This window comes from Lottia gigantea, assembly GCF_000327385.1.
Source record: "Lottia gigantea unplaced genomic scaffold LOTGIsca_1, whole genome shotgun sequence".
NCBI lineage: Eukaryota > Metazoa > Mollusca > Gastropoda > Lottiidae > Lottia > Lottia gigantea.
In genome coordinates, this window is record NW_008706746.1 from 9,151,048 (window position 1) to 9,168,257 (window position 17,210).

The 17,210-nt window shown below is 36.4% G+C and overlaps 5 protein-coding genes across 5 annotated transcripts; 3 read left to right on the forward strand and 2 right to left on the reverse strand.

Annotated features, from left to right (window-relative positions):
- Positions 1-313: 313 nt before the first annotated feature.
- LOTGIDRAFT_152547 (hypothetical protein) lies at positions 314-736 on the forward strand (the record flags this gene model as incomplete). The annotated part of the gene is made up of 1 exon (XM_009045977.1): positions 314-736. One exon carries the CDS (start codon positions 314-316, stop codon positions 734-736), a length of 423 nt encoding a protein of 140 aa, XP_009044225.1.
- Positions 737-2,502: 1,766 nt separating this feature from the next.
- LOTGIDRAFT_152548 (hypothetical protein) lies at positions 2,503-4,602 on the forward strand (the record flags this gene model as incomplete). The annotated part of the gene is made up of 5 exons (XM_009045978.1): positions 2,503-2,698; positions 2,904-3,115; positions 3,488-3,684; positions 4,186-4,217; positions 4,541-4,602. 5 exons carry the CDS (start codon positions 2,503-2,505, stop codon positions 4,600-4,602), a joined length of 699 nt encoding a protein of 232 aa, XP_009044226.1.
- Positions 4,603-5,487: 885 nt separating this feature from the next.
- On the reverse strand, positions 5,488-6,709 carry LOTGIDRAFT_152549 (hypothetical protein; the record flags this gene model as incomplete). Its single annotated transcript, XM_009045979.1, has 4 exons — positions 5,488-5,530; positions 5,656-5,852; positions 6,098-6,309; positions 6,514-6,709. 4 exons carry the CDS (start codon positions 6,707-6,709, stop codon positions 5,488-5,490), a joined length of 648 nt encoding a protein of 215 aa, XP_009044227.1.
- A 1,328-nt stretch (positions 6,710-8,037) lies between these two features.
- Positions 8,038-12,354, reverse strand: LOTGIDRAFT_208649 (hypothetical protein; the record flags this gene model as incomplete). Its single annotated transcript, XM_009045980.1, has 1 exon — positions 8,038-12,354. The coding sequence occupies one exon, from the start codon at positions 12,352-12,354 to the stop codon at positions 8,038-8,040; it is 4,317 nt and encodes a 1,438-aa protein (XP_009044228.1).
- Positions 12,355-16,077: 3,723 nt separating this feature from the next.
- On the forward strand, positions 16,078-16,746 carry LOTGIDRAFT_78588 (hypothetical protein; the record flags this gene model as incomplete). Its single annotated transcript, XM_009045981.1, has 2 exons — positions 16,078-16,331; positions 16,689-16,746. Coding segments are annotated over 2 exons (312 nt in total), but the record flags the coding sequence as incomplete, so codon positions are not given.
- Positions 16,747-17,210: the final 464 nt, after the last annotated feature.

A 17,210-nucleotide genomic window follows, 5' to 3' on the forward strand; every position in this document is an offset into this window, starting at 1 on the left:
ATATCCGGACAATGCTGTATAAAATGAAACAACGGTCCTATAGTTTCATTATCAATCTTACATTCTGTGGTCGCACATCTTATACGTTTTTGTCACTTACGGAATTGATCCAGCAGTTTTCTACGTTCTACAATTGACATTATCGCACATCTACAAACGGATTTGTTCCAGTGATCTACGAACTTACAGTTAAATAGTGTCTACATGTTTCTCTAAATACGAACATTTACTGCATTGCTCCAGTCTTACAGTTGTATAGTCGCACATTTTCTACGATTTTATTACGGACACTTACTGCGTCACACCATCTACAATGGAATCGTCAAAAACTAACACCATCGCCACCTTACTAGACCAGTACCGAATTACAGAGTTCTGTTTGAAGCGAGCCTGGGATCAAGTCATCTTGTTACAGAACCGACTGTTCGATCTGAAGATCAGATACGACCGAGCCAAGTCTAGTGGTCAGAGAGCTTACCAATATTCCTTCAAACAACGTAAAACCATCATCGAGAAGACATTGAAGATGTATGCCACCTATACTGAATTCAAGGCCGATAACCTCTTCCAACTGCGTATCTGGTTGATGATGCTGGATTATAATTTTGAAGCTGAAGAAGTCGAGTATGACGAAGTTGATGAAGATGAGGAATATGAGGATATGGTAGAACACGAGTATATGTTTGTCGAAGATGATTATTATATTGACGATGATGAGCTGGTGACAGCCTTGTGAAGGGAGAATCCTGAATTGTGATACTGCTCGATGCTTTGAATCTGTTTCTTAAATTTATAAAGGAAGATTCTCCGGGATTTGTGCTTTTGTGTGTTATCCTTGAGGTTTGTGAACGACGTTTTTAACGAATCTTGTGATCTAATTTGTGAATGTATTCTAAATTAGGCTCGACATAAATGGACGCATTGAAAACATCTTATATACCAATGACATTTTGAAAAGATTTTTTTTTGTTGATTTGTTTTGTATTATTGTTATGTTGTATTTGAATGCCAATAAAAATGAATTTTTTTCTTTTTATAACTCAAGAATATATATTATATATTTCCAAATAAGAAGATCGTGACGATCTAATCTATTGCATTTCTTCATTGAAACAACCCCATTGCAGAGCTAGCTTAGAATTTTACTAGCCTAAAGATAAAGATGTAAAACTCTAGTTCATTTCAATACACCCACAATTCCAGTCTTTCACAGGTCAGTTGGACGAACTTTACTCATACAAAGAGTAATACAAAGTTTCATTTCAGTTTTTTTTATTATTTCGGTACTCAATTGCAATTATGATTCAATGTATATCATTCCAACTAATTGCCCCAGTCTACTCCTGGCCACGGCGCTGATCGCTTCTACAACCTGATTTAAATTTTAACCTTCCGGAACTGCGGAAATTTCTGACAACCATTCCTGCAACTCGACTTCAGAGAATCGTTCATGTATCTTCCCTCGAAGACCAACGTGCAAAGGCAAACTGTACTGTTATTTGATGTCTGGTACTGTGAGTTTGTAGTAAAATTTGAATATTTGAGTCTTCGTGGACTGTTTAGATTACAACAAACATCACAGACAAGTACCAATAATACCATTCTAGTCTGATTGCAGTGATTGCTAATTCGACCAGAAGGGTTGAACTAGACCAAACCAGGGGAAGAGAATCACAAACGACGATTTTGACGCTACTCCCCAAAAGACCACAATCATGTAGATGTATAAGATTGCCAATATGTCTGGTTTTCAAACAGTTTAAAATGTTTTTATCATATTTAGCAAATTAAAAATGGAATGAAATAGGGTCAGTCATCTGATTGGAATAATGAAGTTGATCAATGTCTGTAGCAGACTGATTTATTGCCCCATGAGCTCACTCGTGCGTTTTAAACAAGAACAAGTATTAGGCCAGTAAGATCCAGGGCGTTAGTCCTCCGACCTGCATCACCCATCATCGACATATGTTGGGTTCCAGCTCAGAATAAAAGGTTAGCGAGAAAGAACCGCAAGATTCGCATTTGTCAATAGGGCTAGGTATCGCTTATCGAATATCGATGGCAGACTACCGATCAATAATCAACTAATAATCGAAATAATTCAATTAAAAAAACCCTGTAAATACTCATAAAAAACATTTCAAAATTCTTAATTCCATGGGTTATATTTGCTTTATAGAAGTATATTCTTGCTTTGATCGGTTATTGTGGATATACTATGTGCTGAAGGGAAACTTAAATGTTTAAAAGTAAAATAGAATTCACATGAAAAGAGAAATAATTTGTGTCTATGTTATATATACAATTTGATACGAGATTGCTTAAAGCTTCGGAAAAACCATGACGTCATAATGCATCTGGTGTCTCCGGAAAGTTCCGAAGTGAATATGCAAATACGTGACATAGTAACAATAGAGTAACATGCATAGTTACCAGCCTATTGTATTCATCAATTATTAGGATAATTACATATTGTCGCTATTTTTTGGATGAAAATATAAAATGGGGTGCATTTTATCAACTCGGTCGGAACGAAAACCACGTAGGAGAAGAGGGAACGCGATTAAAGTTCAGCCGATTGGAAATGGTAGCGACCTGGTGATGTGTAAAACTGACTTCACCATATTCCAAGTAAAGACTCTAGAAGAGAGAACAACAAACAGCGAGGCTAATGTAATGCCCAAGTCCAGTGCTGTTGGTAAGAACTGTGAATTGTAATTGACCAGATACCTTATTTCAACAAAATATAGAAATTATTTGTTGTTTATTTCTTATTAAATCTAATTCCATTTGTTCTAGAATGTGAAACTTTGTGAAAAAGATTTTCATACACTAATAACCTTCTAGTAATATTTTACTGTACAGACTTGTATTAATTTAAAAAATTGATTTGTTTATTATAGAAGAGAAATGTGGAAATGATGAAGGTCTGGTATTAAAACTGACCGGAGTAGCCGCCAAAGGTGTGGCGTTTGAACTTTCTCAAGAGGGAAAAGCAATTGTTGCCCCACCTCCACGTCTCCTTGAGATCGTCGAGAAGAAGAACAAGGAGAAAGAAGAAGCATCAGTAGATGATATTAGAGAGAGACTGTTACAGGCTGAAAGACGCCGCAAAGTAAGTAATCATCATCACCATTATCATTATCATCATCTAAATCATCATAATCATCGTCATTTTTATCAACATCATTATCACCATGGCAAATATCGCTGAAAGTTAAGTGAAGGGTACATGTTTTGAAGACATCGAGCCAAGCTTATCGTATAAGCTATAATACTTGAACCAGGCTATATACTAACGTTAATTAAAGTATTATCTAAAACTTCTTGTTAATCCAAAGCTGCTCAACGTTCAATACGTCTTAAGTTTCAATCATATAAAAAGGTTGAATTGTATAATTTCTATAATTTATTACTTTAATAAAACTTAAAAATTTAAACTGGCACATTATTTCATGTTTTTAATGTTGAACTTTGATTTTTGTAGCAATTGGAGGACGAAAGAATCGTGAAAGTCCGGAAGATGATCAAAACCGAATCTCCGGAGACTGTCCAGGCTTACATTGCCGAAAGAAAAGCCTTAGAAGAAATCCAAACTAAGAAGATGGAGGATGCCGTTGCCTCCAGACAAATGCGATTACGCAAAATCAGAGATGACATGCGAGAAAAGGACAACCATGCAAGGTCTGTGAGGCAACGGAGGCTTGTAAGCCTGGACAGTATGGGTGAGGCACCCAGAGAAGAACGACAATACTCATTCTACACAAGCAACGAGTAATTTCACCCATTATATTCTCGATGTCTTTCAGTCTCTGCTTTGTTTATAGAGATAATTCTAAACCAATCGGATAAATGCAGAGCCTGTAGTCTTTGTATTGAATCTGGAATGGCGTTTATAAACACACAGATTTATACGGAGGATGATATCAGTATCTACTTATTGTGTGGTCCATTGACTCAAGGATAGTAAGTGTGTTTAGTTTAGGATGGTAAGGGCATTTGGTTCAAGATGAGTGATTTAATGTTTCTAAGGTGGTAAGTGATTTTATGTCTCTAGGTTGGTAAGGATATGTGATTTTATGTCTCTAGGTTGGTAAGGATATGTGATTTTATGTCTCTAGGTTGGTAAGGATATGTGATTTTATGTCTCTAGGTTGGTAAGGATATGTGATTTTATGTCTCTAGGTTGGAAAGGATATGTGATTTTATGTCTCTAGGTTGGTAAGGATATGTGATTTTATGCCTCTAGGTTGGTAAGGATATGTGATTTTATGCCTCTAGGTTGGTAAGGATATGTGATTTTATGCCTCTAGGTTGGTAAGGATATGTGATTTTATGTCACTAGGTTGGTAAGGATATGTGATTTTATGTCTCTAGGGTTGTAAGGATATGTGATTATAAATCTCTAGGGTTGTAATGGAATGTTTGGTGGTTGTATGTGATCAAATGTAAGTGTATGTAGTCCAATTACTCTAGGGTGGTAAGCGAATGTAGTCTAATGTCTCTAATTTGGTGATGGTATGTGATCTAATATCTCTAGGTGGTAAAGATAAAAGGTCTAATCACCCTGCGGTTGTACAGGATTGTGCTCTTTTGACCTAGGGTGGTAAAGTTATGTGACATTTTGACCTAGAGTTTTAAGACATGTTGTTTCATGTCTTAAGTAGAGTAAGGGTATGTGGTCTTATGATTCTAGAGTGGTAAGTATCAGTGATTCCTGCAATCCTACTTAAACATAGTGTTGATGACGTCACTAATTGGGAAGGGTCGTCTGTGATACAATCAAACAACGCTGCAACGGCATTAGTCATCATCTTCGTTTGTTTTTCTACCGATGCTTTGCGTTCAACATTACCAGGTGTATCCGCCCCACCCCCTTTCAGGCCTGTGAAAGATCTTATATTGAAGTGACAATTAAGCACAGCTTAAAGCTCAAATTTTGCTCAGGCCATCTGACTTCTCTAGACCCCGGACTGAAGGGGCTTCGGTCTCACCTCAGAGACACCTATCATTCCCCCACCCCCACCCCTCTCTCTCAGGCAATTTCCAGATAATCCCCGTCTACGATGTTCTGGTAAATGGTAGACTAGCCTGTGTTAAATTCTAATATCATATAGGCCTACTGTCAGTACTGGATAATAAAAAACTTGATTTCAAATTTCATTTATTCATGACATATTTCAATCATTCATTACCATTACTTACAACCATCATATATACAATATAAATAATATACACATCTATACAAAAATATACTCTCTCATTTAAGATACATGTGTACAAAATTAATCTTAATAGCCTTCAATACAAAGGATACAGGCTCTGATATAAAATCAACTTCAGATTCAATCTAGAGCCTGGTAGATGTTGACAAATATAATGAAAGTATTAAATCAAAATAAGTAGATACTGATATCATCCTCCGTATAAATCTGTGTGTTTATAAACGCCATTCCAGATTCAATACAAAGACTACAGGCTCTGCATTTATCCGATTGGTTTAGAATTATCTCTAGAAACAATGCAGAGCCTGAAAGATATCGAGAATATGATGGGTGAAATTACTCGTTGCTTGTGTAGAATGAGTATTGCCGTTCTTCTCTGGGTGCCTCACCCATACTGTCCAGGCTTACAAGCCTCCGTTGCCTCACAGACCTTGCATGATTGTCCTTCTCTTTCATTCGATCTCGAATGCTGCGCAAATGCATTTGTCTGGAGGCAACGGCATCCTCCATCTTCTTTGTTTGTTCATGTTCTAGGGCTTTTCTTTCGGCTATGTAAGCCTGGACAGTTTCAGGAGATTCCGTTTTGATCATCTTCCTGACCTTAACAATTCTTTCGTCCACCAATTGCTACAAAAAAAAAAGTCCAACATTAAAGAGATTAAATATTATGCCAGTTTAAAACATTCTAAATATAGTTTTACTAAAGTAATTTACAATAGAAATTATACAAATCAACCTTATTATATGATTAAAATTTAAGACTTGTTGGGGCAGCTTCAGACTAACAAGAGCTGCATGCTAATTCTTGATGATGCTGATGATGATGATGATTTTAGAATGATGATGATGATGATATGATGATGATTACTTACTTTGCGGCGTCTTTCAGCCTGTAACAGTCTCTCTCTAATATCCTCTACTGATGCTTCTTCTTTCTCCTTGTTCTTCTTCTCGACGATTTCAAGGAGACGTGAAGGTGGGGGAACAATTTCTTTTCCCTCTTGAGAAAGTTCAAACGCCACACCTTTGGCGGCTACCCCGGTCAGTTTTAATACCAGACCTTCATCATTTCCACAATTCTCTTCTATAATAAACAAATCAATGTTTTAAATTAATACAAGTCTGTACAGTAAAATATTACTAGAGGTTATTAGTGTATGAAAATCTTTTTCACAAAGTTTCACATTCTAGAACAAGTGGAATTAAATTTAATAAGAAATAAACAGCAAATAATTTCTATATTTTGTTGAAATAAGGTATCTGGTCAATTACAATTCACAGTTCTTACCAAAAGCACTGGACTTTGGCATTACATTAGCCTCGCTGTTTGTTGTTCTCTCTTCTAGAGTCTTTACTTGGAATATGGTGAAGTCAGTTTTGCACATCACTAACTCGTTTCCATTTCCAATCGGCTGAACTTTAATCACGTTCCCTCTTCTTCTACGTGGTTTCGGCTCCGACCGAGTTGATAAAATGCACCCCATTCTATATTTTCATCCAAAAAATAGCGACAATATGTAATTATCCTAATAGTTGATGAATAGAATAGACTGGTAGCTATGCATGTTACTCTATTGTTACTATGTCACGTATTTGCATTCATAACGAAGACACTGTATAATGGCGTGCAATGAGAGAAATTTGGCCAGAAGCTTTAGTCTACTCTTTGTTGATTGTATAAGAATTGTTTTCATGCAAAATGTGCAGTATTTGCCAATTCAAACGAAGCTTCTTGTACACTCGACGGGGAGCACAGGGTGGTGGATAGGGTGAATTCTTCAATTCACTTGAACATCGGAACCTACTCCCTTGTCAAGGATAACCTTTCATCAAATGTGCCTTCGCGAGTGTTTCGAGCTTACCATCGAACACGACAGCCCTTCAAAAATTCATCAAGAGTTGTGTAAGTTGTCAAAGATGAGATTCAAAATGCGACAGCTTTGTGGTAGCGCCACAGGCGCAAGCCTCTTTGAACTGTCCGAGGACTTTCCCAAGAATTGAATGGATTTGATGCACTCTGACACAAATATTTTGGGGCAAAAACATATGAAAATCACATTTTTCAATCGGTGAAGTGTAGTGTATTGTAGATGATATGATTGATTGCTTGTACATGTACAATGGAAAAAAGCAGTGGAACAAATAAGTATCTTTTAATAACGATAATATCACCATATGCACCGCGCCTCAGTTAAAGCTGTCCAAAATTATTTTGAATTGAATTCACAGATAATATTGTTAATTGTCCAACTGGTGGGAAGCTTCCACAAGTCAAGATAGCACTCTACTGCATTTTTATCAACTAAGTAACAGGTGAATTTCCATTCCAAACCAAAACCATGTTTCAACTGAAAAAGAGAATATAATGCATTTAATATATTTTGAACCAGAAATGAGACCTTAGAATAAAGCATTTTGTTGTCATGAGTGCTGTTCATTAGTGCTGTAGGTGGTAGTTATCCCTGAGCAATAACTAATGCTCGTCTGTGATTCTGTTCGTTCTCGGTGCATCACAATCTTTATAGGTAATGATGATTCTTGGCCATCTATATAATAGTTTGGCTATTATTAGGAGTATAAACAAGCATAATGGAATTAATGTTCCATCCTATTTTATATCTTGCGGATACCATGACAATGTTGCATAGGTGGCGCTCACGTAGAGCTCCCAGACCATAACCTACAGGTTTGATCAGTGTCCTTTAGTCCACTTTCATTACCCAAATGTATCTTTTGTCATATTTGCCGGCGACATTTGAATTTGGTTATCGTTATTGAATTAAAAATGTATTTGATGAAAATGAACTTACCATCACATATCTTTGTAATAATTATTGAAATTCAATCGTAACAGCAACTCTTGAAGATGTGGTTGGTAGCCTCTGATAGCCAGTTTGTTCACCACCTCGAACAAAAAGACGGAATATTGTCTGAAAGCTTTGTACGAAGTCGAAACCTGGTTGAAGTTAGAATGGACCATTTCAGATGAACCTTCCACATTTCTCCAATTACCATTTAATAATTGGTTCTGGAATTTCAAAATCAGGCTAAATATATCCTGGATAATCTTCATAACGGGTTTCGCCTTCTTGTTCAGTAGACATCTGAAAACTGCTTTTTCTAAATATTGTCCGTGAACCTTGTGTAGGTCATCCAAGTCCCGAACATCTTTAGTAAGAGCTTCTTGAAACTCCTGCCAAGTGACATGGATAATTTGGTTAGCGATATATCCTTGCATAACTTTAACAAAATGCTGCATTTCCTGACGATAAAGCTGCAATTGTCTAAATTGGGGACAGTTTCCAGCCTTCTTGATTAGAGAGTCTCTTTTGAGTCTATACCACACATCTTTCAGAACCCATACAATGCGCTTCAGCTGTAGCATGAACGAGAAAACAGCACCATATTTAGAAATGCATGACTCGGTTAATACTACATTTATAGGCCATTCTACGTTATAACGCAGCTCTAAACAGTCAAGTGTATCGTGTGCACTGAAAACAAAGGCGTTCGGAATAAATTTCAAGCAAAATGTCAAATTCTCAGCATACTTGTCATTCGGGTTAATGGAAGACTGGAGTGATTTCTTAAGCACGCCATTAAGAAAAATTGGATTTAGCATTTCTTGAGGAAGGGGGTTTGTAGCCAGCTTATCCAAAAGACTGTCGCTGAGAATCTGTGAGAAATCGCCGTCTTCCATGAACAGGTATCGCCTCAAGGTTTCAAAATGTTCTTCTAGATGAAGCTCAACGAAGAAATAATCCACTATTGACTTGTTGACTAAAGATATCTGTGCCTTCAGTGGGGCCATCATTGATTTCTTCAAGACAGAGGGAAGTGACATATATTTGTATTTTTCCACATCAGTATGCTGACCAATACCATTATCCGTTAATGCACCAAACCCCGCAAACGGAACAGAGCCCATCAGATCCACCTTCGGAAATTGTGCAAAAGAATCGTAATCAGTCTCATACGGTTCTACTGGAAATATAGTCCAATCGCTTTGGGGAAGTAGCTGCTTAAATTCGCATAAATCCTTGGGCTCCACTGTTTCTGCAAGGCCATAGTATAAAAGTTTTTGAACACTAGAATCGGAAGCATGGCCATGAATGTTGCTTTCTTTGAATTTGTTTATTCTTATCTTGTCCTCGTCTACAAATGTTGATTGTTTGGACGGATGAAATCTAAGATCCACTGATCTTACTTTTGGACCAACATCAGTTGCGTCACTCTCCTTGGTAGCATGTGTTGTTTTATTCATTCGTATTCTTGGTTTGATTGCAAAGTCTTTAAAGTTCGATTCAAAGCTAACATGTTTCGTGGGAATTTGCTTAAGCTTGGGAATGATCGAATTGTAACTTTCGGACATTTGGGAAGAATGACCGAATACACTGGCAGGTTTGACTTTCCACTCTTTCTCTTTTGATTCGTCTGATGCTTTGTGGTCTCCTTCTTTTAACTTAGGGAACATTCTCTCATTACCGGGGTCAGATTCCTTTAGCGCATACTTCTCCATATCAGTACGGATACCTGGTCTTTCTTCAACTTGCGTTGTTTCTTGGCTGAAATGTTTATCTGCTACAGACTTGATGTGTTGTTTGACTTCTTCTTCCTCGGTCTCTACAGCCACGTGTTTATCATCGACAGATTTCACAGATTTGGCTGTATCCGATTGGGTGGTTTCTTTTGATACATTCGTTGTATCAAACAATTTGATGTGATGCTTTTCCGGAGTCGGTTGAGTTTCAGACGAAGCAGAAAACGACTCATTCATTTTGACCATGGTTTTGATTGGGGTTTTCTTAGGAGATTTGTTTAGGTCTGGAGTTTCCTCTGAGGATTCCATTGTTTCCTTTCCAAACTCAGGGGTTCCAGTTGTGTTGTCTTTTGATTCAAACAGTGATGCATCTTCTAATAATTTCTTATCGCTGTCTATATTTGTGGCTTCGGTAGGACCGTCAACTGTCGATTGGGTATTAGCAATTGTGTCTTCATCAGATGAAAGTTGCGTCTTATCAGTTTCATCTGTTGCAATAGCGTCTGTTTCGGCACCATTCCTTTTCTGTGCGTCAATAGGTTCATCGTTCAGGTCAATGTTTAAATCCTTAGATGGTGATCCTTGGATCGATGGGTCACTTTGTGAAGCCCATGATGGTAATGGAGGATCAGATTCTTTCAACACCTTGTCTGCTTCTTTGAATTCGTCCATCTCCTTTCTCCATTTATCTGCATCGTCCATGAGAAACTTAGCCCTTTCGAGCTCTAGTCTTGCTCTTCTGACCTTCCATAATGCCTTCTCTTCCCTTCGTGCAGCTTCATCTCCAAGTTCTTTGTAGTAAGCAATAATTTCTTCTTTAGCTTGTTCTTCTAATATCTGCTCTTCTTCTGTCATTGCTTCCTCTCGATTTGTGAACGCATCCATGAACTTCTTGTCTTCAGCCTTGGCGGTGTCTTCCTCAGACGCTCTTCTCAGCAAGTCTTCATTCATTTGTTCTTTCAATCTTTGAAACTCTTTCCTTTTCTTCATATCTTCAGCTTTCTTCTGGTTAGTGAGTATATCGTGGAACTGTTTCATTTGCGTAGTTGTCACTTTGTGAGCCTTTTCAGCTAATTCTAATCTGGCTTGCTCCATTCTCCGCTGTTTCTCCTTTCGAGTCAGAGTAAGCTGTCTTGCTATCTGCCGCATTCTACTGGCATACATTTGACTCTGTATATCAATGTGTATAAGGTCTTCTTCAGAGAAAGTTATAGTTACTCTCGGGATATCTTTATCAGTCACATTGCACATAAAATGTTCAGGGCAACAGAGCTTTAAGAGGTTCAAGCTTTTACCACAAACAATAATGTCACTTGCTAGATCACTTAAAAATATTGGGACACAGTCTTCAAACTTTTGGGTCGTCATAACAAAACTATGTGTCCAGTACTGGCGATCTCTGTATTCAAGGTAATTAGGATTCACTTGGATGGTAAATTCTCCATACAGATCTTGGTAAATTCCATGGAAAACCCAATTTTGGAGGAAAAGTGTAAAGGGACCACAAGTTGTCTGAAGTATAGACAACATCATTGGGTAATTGTCTGTACTGTTGGCTTCCAAGGTTTCTTTGTAGAGATAGCTGATCAATTCAATACCCTTGGGGAATCTTTCTATTTCTGTTCCTGATGACATAGTTGTTATTCTGTGACAAGTGACTTTTATTAAGAATTCCAGTTGACTGAAAAGTCTGGTACATACGCACTTGATTTCCATTAATGTTGATTCAGTATCTATAGAAAGAATAGTTGCTGTGTAAAACTTTAGGACTTTACGTATTGCTGTGGTAAATGCTTGAAACACAAGACCAGCTTCATAATAAGAATCTTGTTTAAGTGGTTCAGAGAATTGGGCTAGTCTCCTATAATTTGAGCCACACTCTAAGAAGTCATTCAAAAATATAGACAATGATTCGGTTGAATGTCCAGTAACAAATACACCAGGGGTGAAAACAAAACTGTCAGATTCATGATCAAAAGTGAAAGTTTTTGAAGGCACTCCTATCATAAGATAGATCACATCTCTAACCATTTCTCTCTCAGTCACTTTAATTCTAGCTGGCACTTCCGTTTCTCCATATAGCAAAATTGATTGACATATTTTAAATAAAGCAAATTGGTCGAATGCTTCAGTTCCTGCTTCTGTAATGAATGGTTTCTCAGTTAAACCAGCCTCGCATCCAATTCTTTCCCAAGTGTAATGTCTATTTAGGGTATGAGACAAAGCTTGCTCCCAAATATCATCTTCCAGACCAGAATCGATGGCACTTGTAACAGATGATGACATCTCTGACTTAGTTTCCACAAAACCTTCATCTTCAGATAACTGTCCCATTGATATTGTTTGAGGAATTTTGATTTCAGGCACAAAATTGTCATTAGTGAATTCAGGAATTTCTAATCGTACATCCAATGATGTAACTTTGGACTGAACTAAAGCACCAAATAAACTGTATTTATTATTCTGTTCATAGGAATCATTTAAACAGCCCTTCATATCAAATAGACCATTTCCAGATAGACTAGAACCTGGGGGCATGTCAAACACAGATATTGTTTTCACTTCACTTTCTTTATGTAGTGTCTTCATACTTTCAAATATTTCTGAAGGATAATGCATGTACCACTGTCTATCAATGACTGATGTCCTATTGTCACCATAATTCAAAGGACCATCTGGTAGAAACAGTTCCAAATTAGGATCTTCATACACTGTAGGTATTTTAGCACTGTCATCGCTTATCACAGGGTTAAATTCAGATCTTGAGGTTTCGTTTGAATCAATTAAAGCACTTATGAAAGCAAGCACTGGCATGATTTGTCCATTATTTTCAGTATCCAATTTCAAAAGTTTTTCCAAAAAATATTCAAGTTTGCTGGCCTCAGAAAACTTTCTCTTTAGTCTTAGATTAAATGCATAACACAGAACTTTGTCAATCTCTTTCTTGACTGGGGTGGGTTTGTCAGTTTTTCTTGCATCAATTTCTTGAATCGCTTTGAACAAAGTGTTGTGAAGTGTTCGTTTCAAAATTTGTGTTTTGTTATCTCTGTCTAATTTTGGCTGAGTTATAAAAGCTCGATTGTCATCCTGAATGTGGATTTTGCACAGTTTTCAAACAGTCCAGTTATGCTATCTTCCATGGCCATTTTATCTATCAGTCAGGCGAAAAGGAAAGTTATGAAACTTGTTCGCGCGACAATTTTGTGATTTGTTTACATGTCAGACATGTTGGATTAGTAGTGCAGTAAAAATATAGAATTTGGAGCAACATCTCAATTAAAGGTGCATTGAAATGTTATCACTTTTTTCCATTCTTATTAGAGTTTATTAAAGCATAATTGGCCATCTTTTATATGAATATTTAATAATATCGTTCTGTGTTGTCGGGATTTTTCGAAATCATTTTCAAGATCCAACATCTTTTTTTACACGCACTAAAATGAAACTTTATCAAATGACGAAGAGAAAAATTGTATTTGGATTTGTGCAAATGCCTGCAAACCTGACAGATTTATGTGCAACGCCAGAATGGACAAGATAACACATTTTTGTGTCCATTTAGTTTGGACTACAAGTTAAAATGGAGAATCTCTATTTAAGGATCGAATACTGCATTTCTATAACCATTAACTAGACACCACCACTTTTCATTACAGATTTGATTTTCCAGTCTTTGGTCAAAAATCTCTCTAAAGAAAAAAAGACCTGACAATCAAAGATAAAATAATTAGACCGGAAGTGATGATTTCGTCATTTGACCTACTTCCACGTCACCGCCGTGTTGACAATTGTTACTAAAAATAGATATTTGTAATTTTAGAAGGTTTTCTGTGAAAGGTGATATTTGAAGAGTTTTTGATGATGTTATGATTTTCAAACATAAAACAATTTCTTGGTTTTTGAGTAATAGAAGTCTCCAGCATCTTTCTAAATTAAATTTTATTTATTTAGACGGTATTTGACGAAGAAAATCCCTAGTTAATGTACCGGAAGCACGCACATTATAGGGATTTCCTGGTTTGTTTTGGTATTTTGTTGATAGTGACGTGTAGTTTCTCCCATTATTAGTTCCACGTCGTTCATCTTGACAGTAAGAGTTTTTGTCACCAGAAATCTGATGTAACTTCTTCAAGATGTCGTTTTCTAATTCGTCGCAAATTCTTGATCTTTTATTTGATCAAAATGATGGAGTTTTATCGGGAGAATTGCCAGAATATCAACGGAATTTGAATGCCAAAAACACACAACCAGTCCGTTCAGTGGAACTTGGCCCAACCGACGACATCAGCGATCTTAAGCTTTTTGATTTGGTAAGTATGTCATATGATGTCTTATTCTGCAACGCAATTTCCATGCCATCATTGAAGCAGACGTGGAAGTTTTGTAGACCTACATGAAGATCAGTTCATACTGGACATGACTCACAATTTGAAATGTTGCAACAGCTTTTCACTATCAGCTGACAGTGACAGGGATTGTCCAAGATTCAAAGAATATTGATTGAGGAACACATAGACTTTAGTTGACTCCAATGTAACATAAGCCCTAACATTTAGGGCATAGGCTTCCTTGTGGAGAAAATTTGTGAAAAGGAGTTAAAAGTGTGTCAATTGTCAAAATGACACTTGCCAGTGATGGTGTCAAGTTCTCTGAACTTGAGATGTTGAATGTTTGCGAAGAATGGGATTGTTCATTCTGGGAAGATGTCAATGTTAGTAACTATGGTACAGTTAAAAGATATTTTGTTCATGCTACTAGCTGAATGCTTAAAGTGCTCTGAATCTTCAGCTAGAGTTGAGTTTCATCTTTCTTCATCATTCCAGTTAAACCAGCTATAAACGGGTACGAAAGATCAATACCAAGATCAACAATACCACGAACCTAGGTTGTTATCTTTCTTAAGACTGGCTGTTTCTTCCTCTCTTTCCTAAGTCAACTTGACTTTGTACTTCATTCATAGAGTTTAATCATGCCAACTGTTTTTCTCTTTACAGGCTGACCTAGATATTTTATCAGATGATATATTCCCTACACTTCTGAGTGATGAAATCCTAAATAATGCAGAAGAAACAGCCTTGGATAACTCCGTAGCCAAACAAGTTCACGCTGACCATGATTACATCTTACAGAAATCTCCAGGATCCAACAGTGACAGTGGCGTCTCCCTTGAGTCGATGTCTGGTTCACCACATGGTTCTCCTTCAGATCACTCAGAAATTATGATGACAGACGACATTTTCTCAGCCTCAAATTCAACAGATCAAGATTTCTCAACCATAAATAAAGACATAATGGATTATAACATGTCAGGTTTTGAAATAGAAGATATTAACCTCAAGGACATTAATGTGAATTTTTCAAGTGTTACTACACCACCATCATTGTTAGATCAAATAGACAGTTTAAATTCATCAAAAGAAGTGAATGACATCTCCATTGATTTTCATGGTAGGTTACCTGATTCTGAATTATTGATTCTTGCTTATAGTAGACCTAGCTTATTAGTTATTTATTGATATTGGCTATGACCCAATAAATACTTCAGTCAGTGTTTTTTTTTAATAGAAAAAGTCAAGCACCTGTTCTAAACCAATTCTAATTAAGGGCCAGAATGATGAAAAATCCTATAAATGAGGACTCTGATCTGATCTTGATGATCATCAATAATATAAGGCCTAGATTTTTACCTTAGAATTTGCTATTTGAGATAAGAATACTTTGTTTCCTTGTGATTGTGTTAATACAGTAGTGATATGTTTTATTCAGATATCCCATCATCAACTGTGAGTGATAGTTCTATATCAGCTGTAGATGTAGATACTTGTCATAGAAATAAAACAGTACAGATTCATTCATATCACTCAAGATCATCCTCTGGTGATAGTTTACCATTTACTATGAAAGATTGTAGCCCTGACATAACAAGCTCTTCATCAAATCAGGTGAGATTAAATTCTATGCAATGGAGAAAAATTATGTGCAGTTGTATGTCCTTCTTTTATGCACCTAAAATGAGCAATTGAAGACAAGCAAAGTCGTGCAGTGTCCAGTGGGAAAATTTTCCAAGTACAGGAACACTAGCTTACTGTTTTGCGTGGACTTTTTGTAATATTTGTAACATTACAATAAGCCTAATTATATGTGTTTTTGTTCTAACTGGGGTAAATATGTAGATCTTGTATACAGGTGTCAGGATGTAAACCTTTCAAAAGATATTTTGTGTATCACATGTGTACATTCATGGAACCTCTTTAGTTTACTTTACCAATTACAGTAGAATATAAATCAATAATTCTTCTCTAGTTTCCATTATTACGTCTAACTGATGAAGAAAAAGAACTATTAGCCAGGGAGAACATCAGCCTACCAACCAATATGCCATTAACAAAAGATGAAGAGAAGAAATTACGAACAGTTCGACGTAAAATCAGAAATAAAGTCTCAGCTAAAGAAAGTCGAAAACGTAAAGTGGAATATGTAGATGGATTAGAACATAGAGTTAAATTATGTACAACAGAAAACTCACAGCTACAGAAGAAAATTGAAAATTTGGAAAAACAAAACATGTAAGTTAAATAGTCTTGATAATTTGAAGTAAGAAATGTGAATGTAGTGATCATTTTTTGATCCGAATTTAGGAGATTTTAGAGTTATGATTAATTTGCCATAGAATAAATTTGGTTTACGGGTAAGTTGACTACATATACTGCACTGTTCTTTTATTTGAAGTTATTCTACTTGCCAGTCAAATTAAAAAATGTTCATTAACTTTTGTTTTTAATATAGCCACTTCAGCTAGGGTCTAACGACAGCTCTCTTGAGCCTTCATCAAATTAACCTTTTGACCTTTGACTTGCTTATATTGTCAAACACATGGTAGTTAAATAACACAATGTGATACAATATGTTTTATAATTATGTAGGAGTATGATGGCCCAGTTAAAGAAATTACAAGCTCTTGTTACATCAAAATCAAAACCAGCTCAGACCACAACTTGTATTATGGTAGGTTTATCTTATAACTGGAGTTATGGCCCTTCTATAATAACTTGCATAAGTAAGCATAAAACTTGGTGGTGAAATTTTAATTGACAACTACATGGCAGAGAAACTGAAAATCAGAAATTGAATGTAGTCTTGTCAGCCTTTCACAAATTCACAATTTTATCATATAAAGCAGTGCAAACTAAGAAATTAAAATTTATTTCATATCACAATCTTCTATTTATGATATTTTTATACTTTGCTGTATTTTTCAGGTTTTGTTACTATCATTTGCTCTGTTGGTTGTACCAAACTTCAGTCCTTTATCAGGTCGTTCATCTCTTACCTCACCAGATCATCCTAAATCAGTTGTTATGCCAGGTCAGTTACAGATTTTTAATAGTGGTTGATACCTATCATATAAGCCCTCCATATCTAGCTTGTGCACACTCAACTGGTCA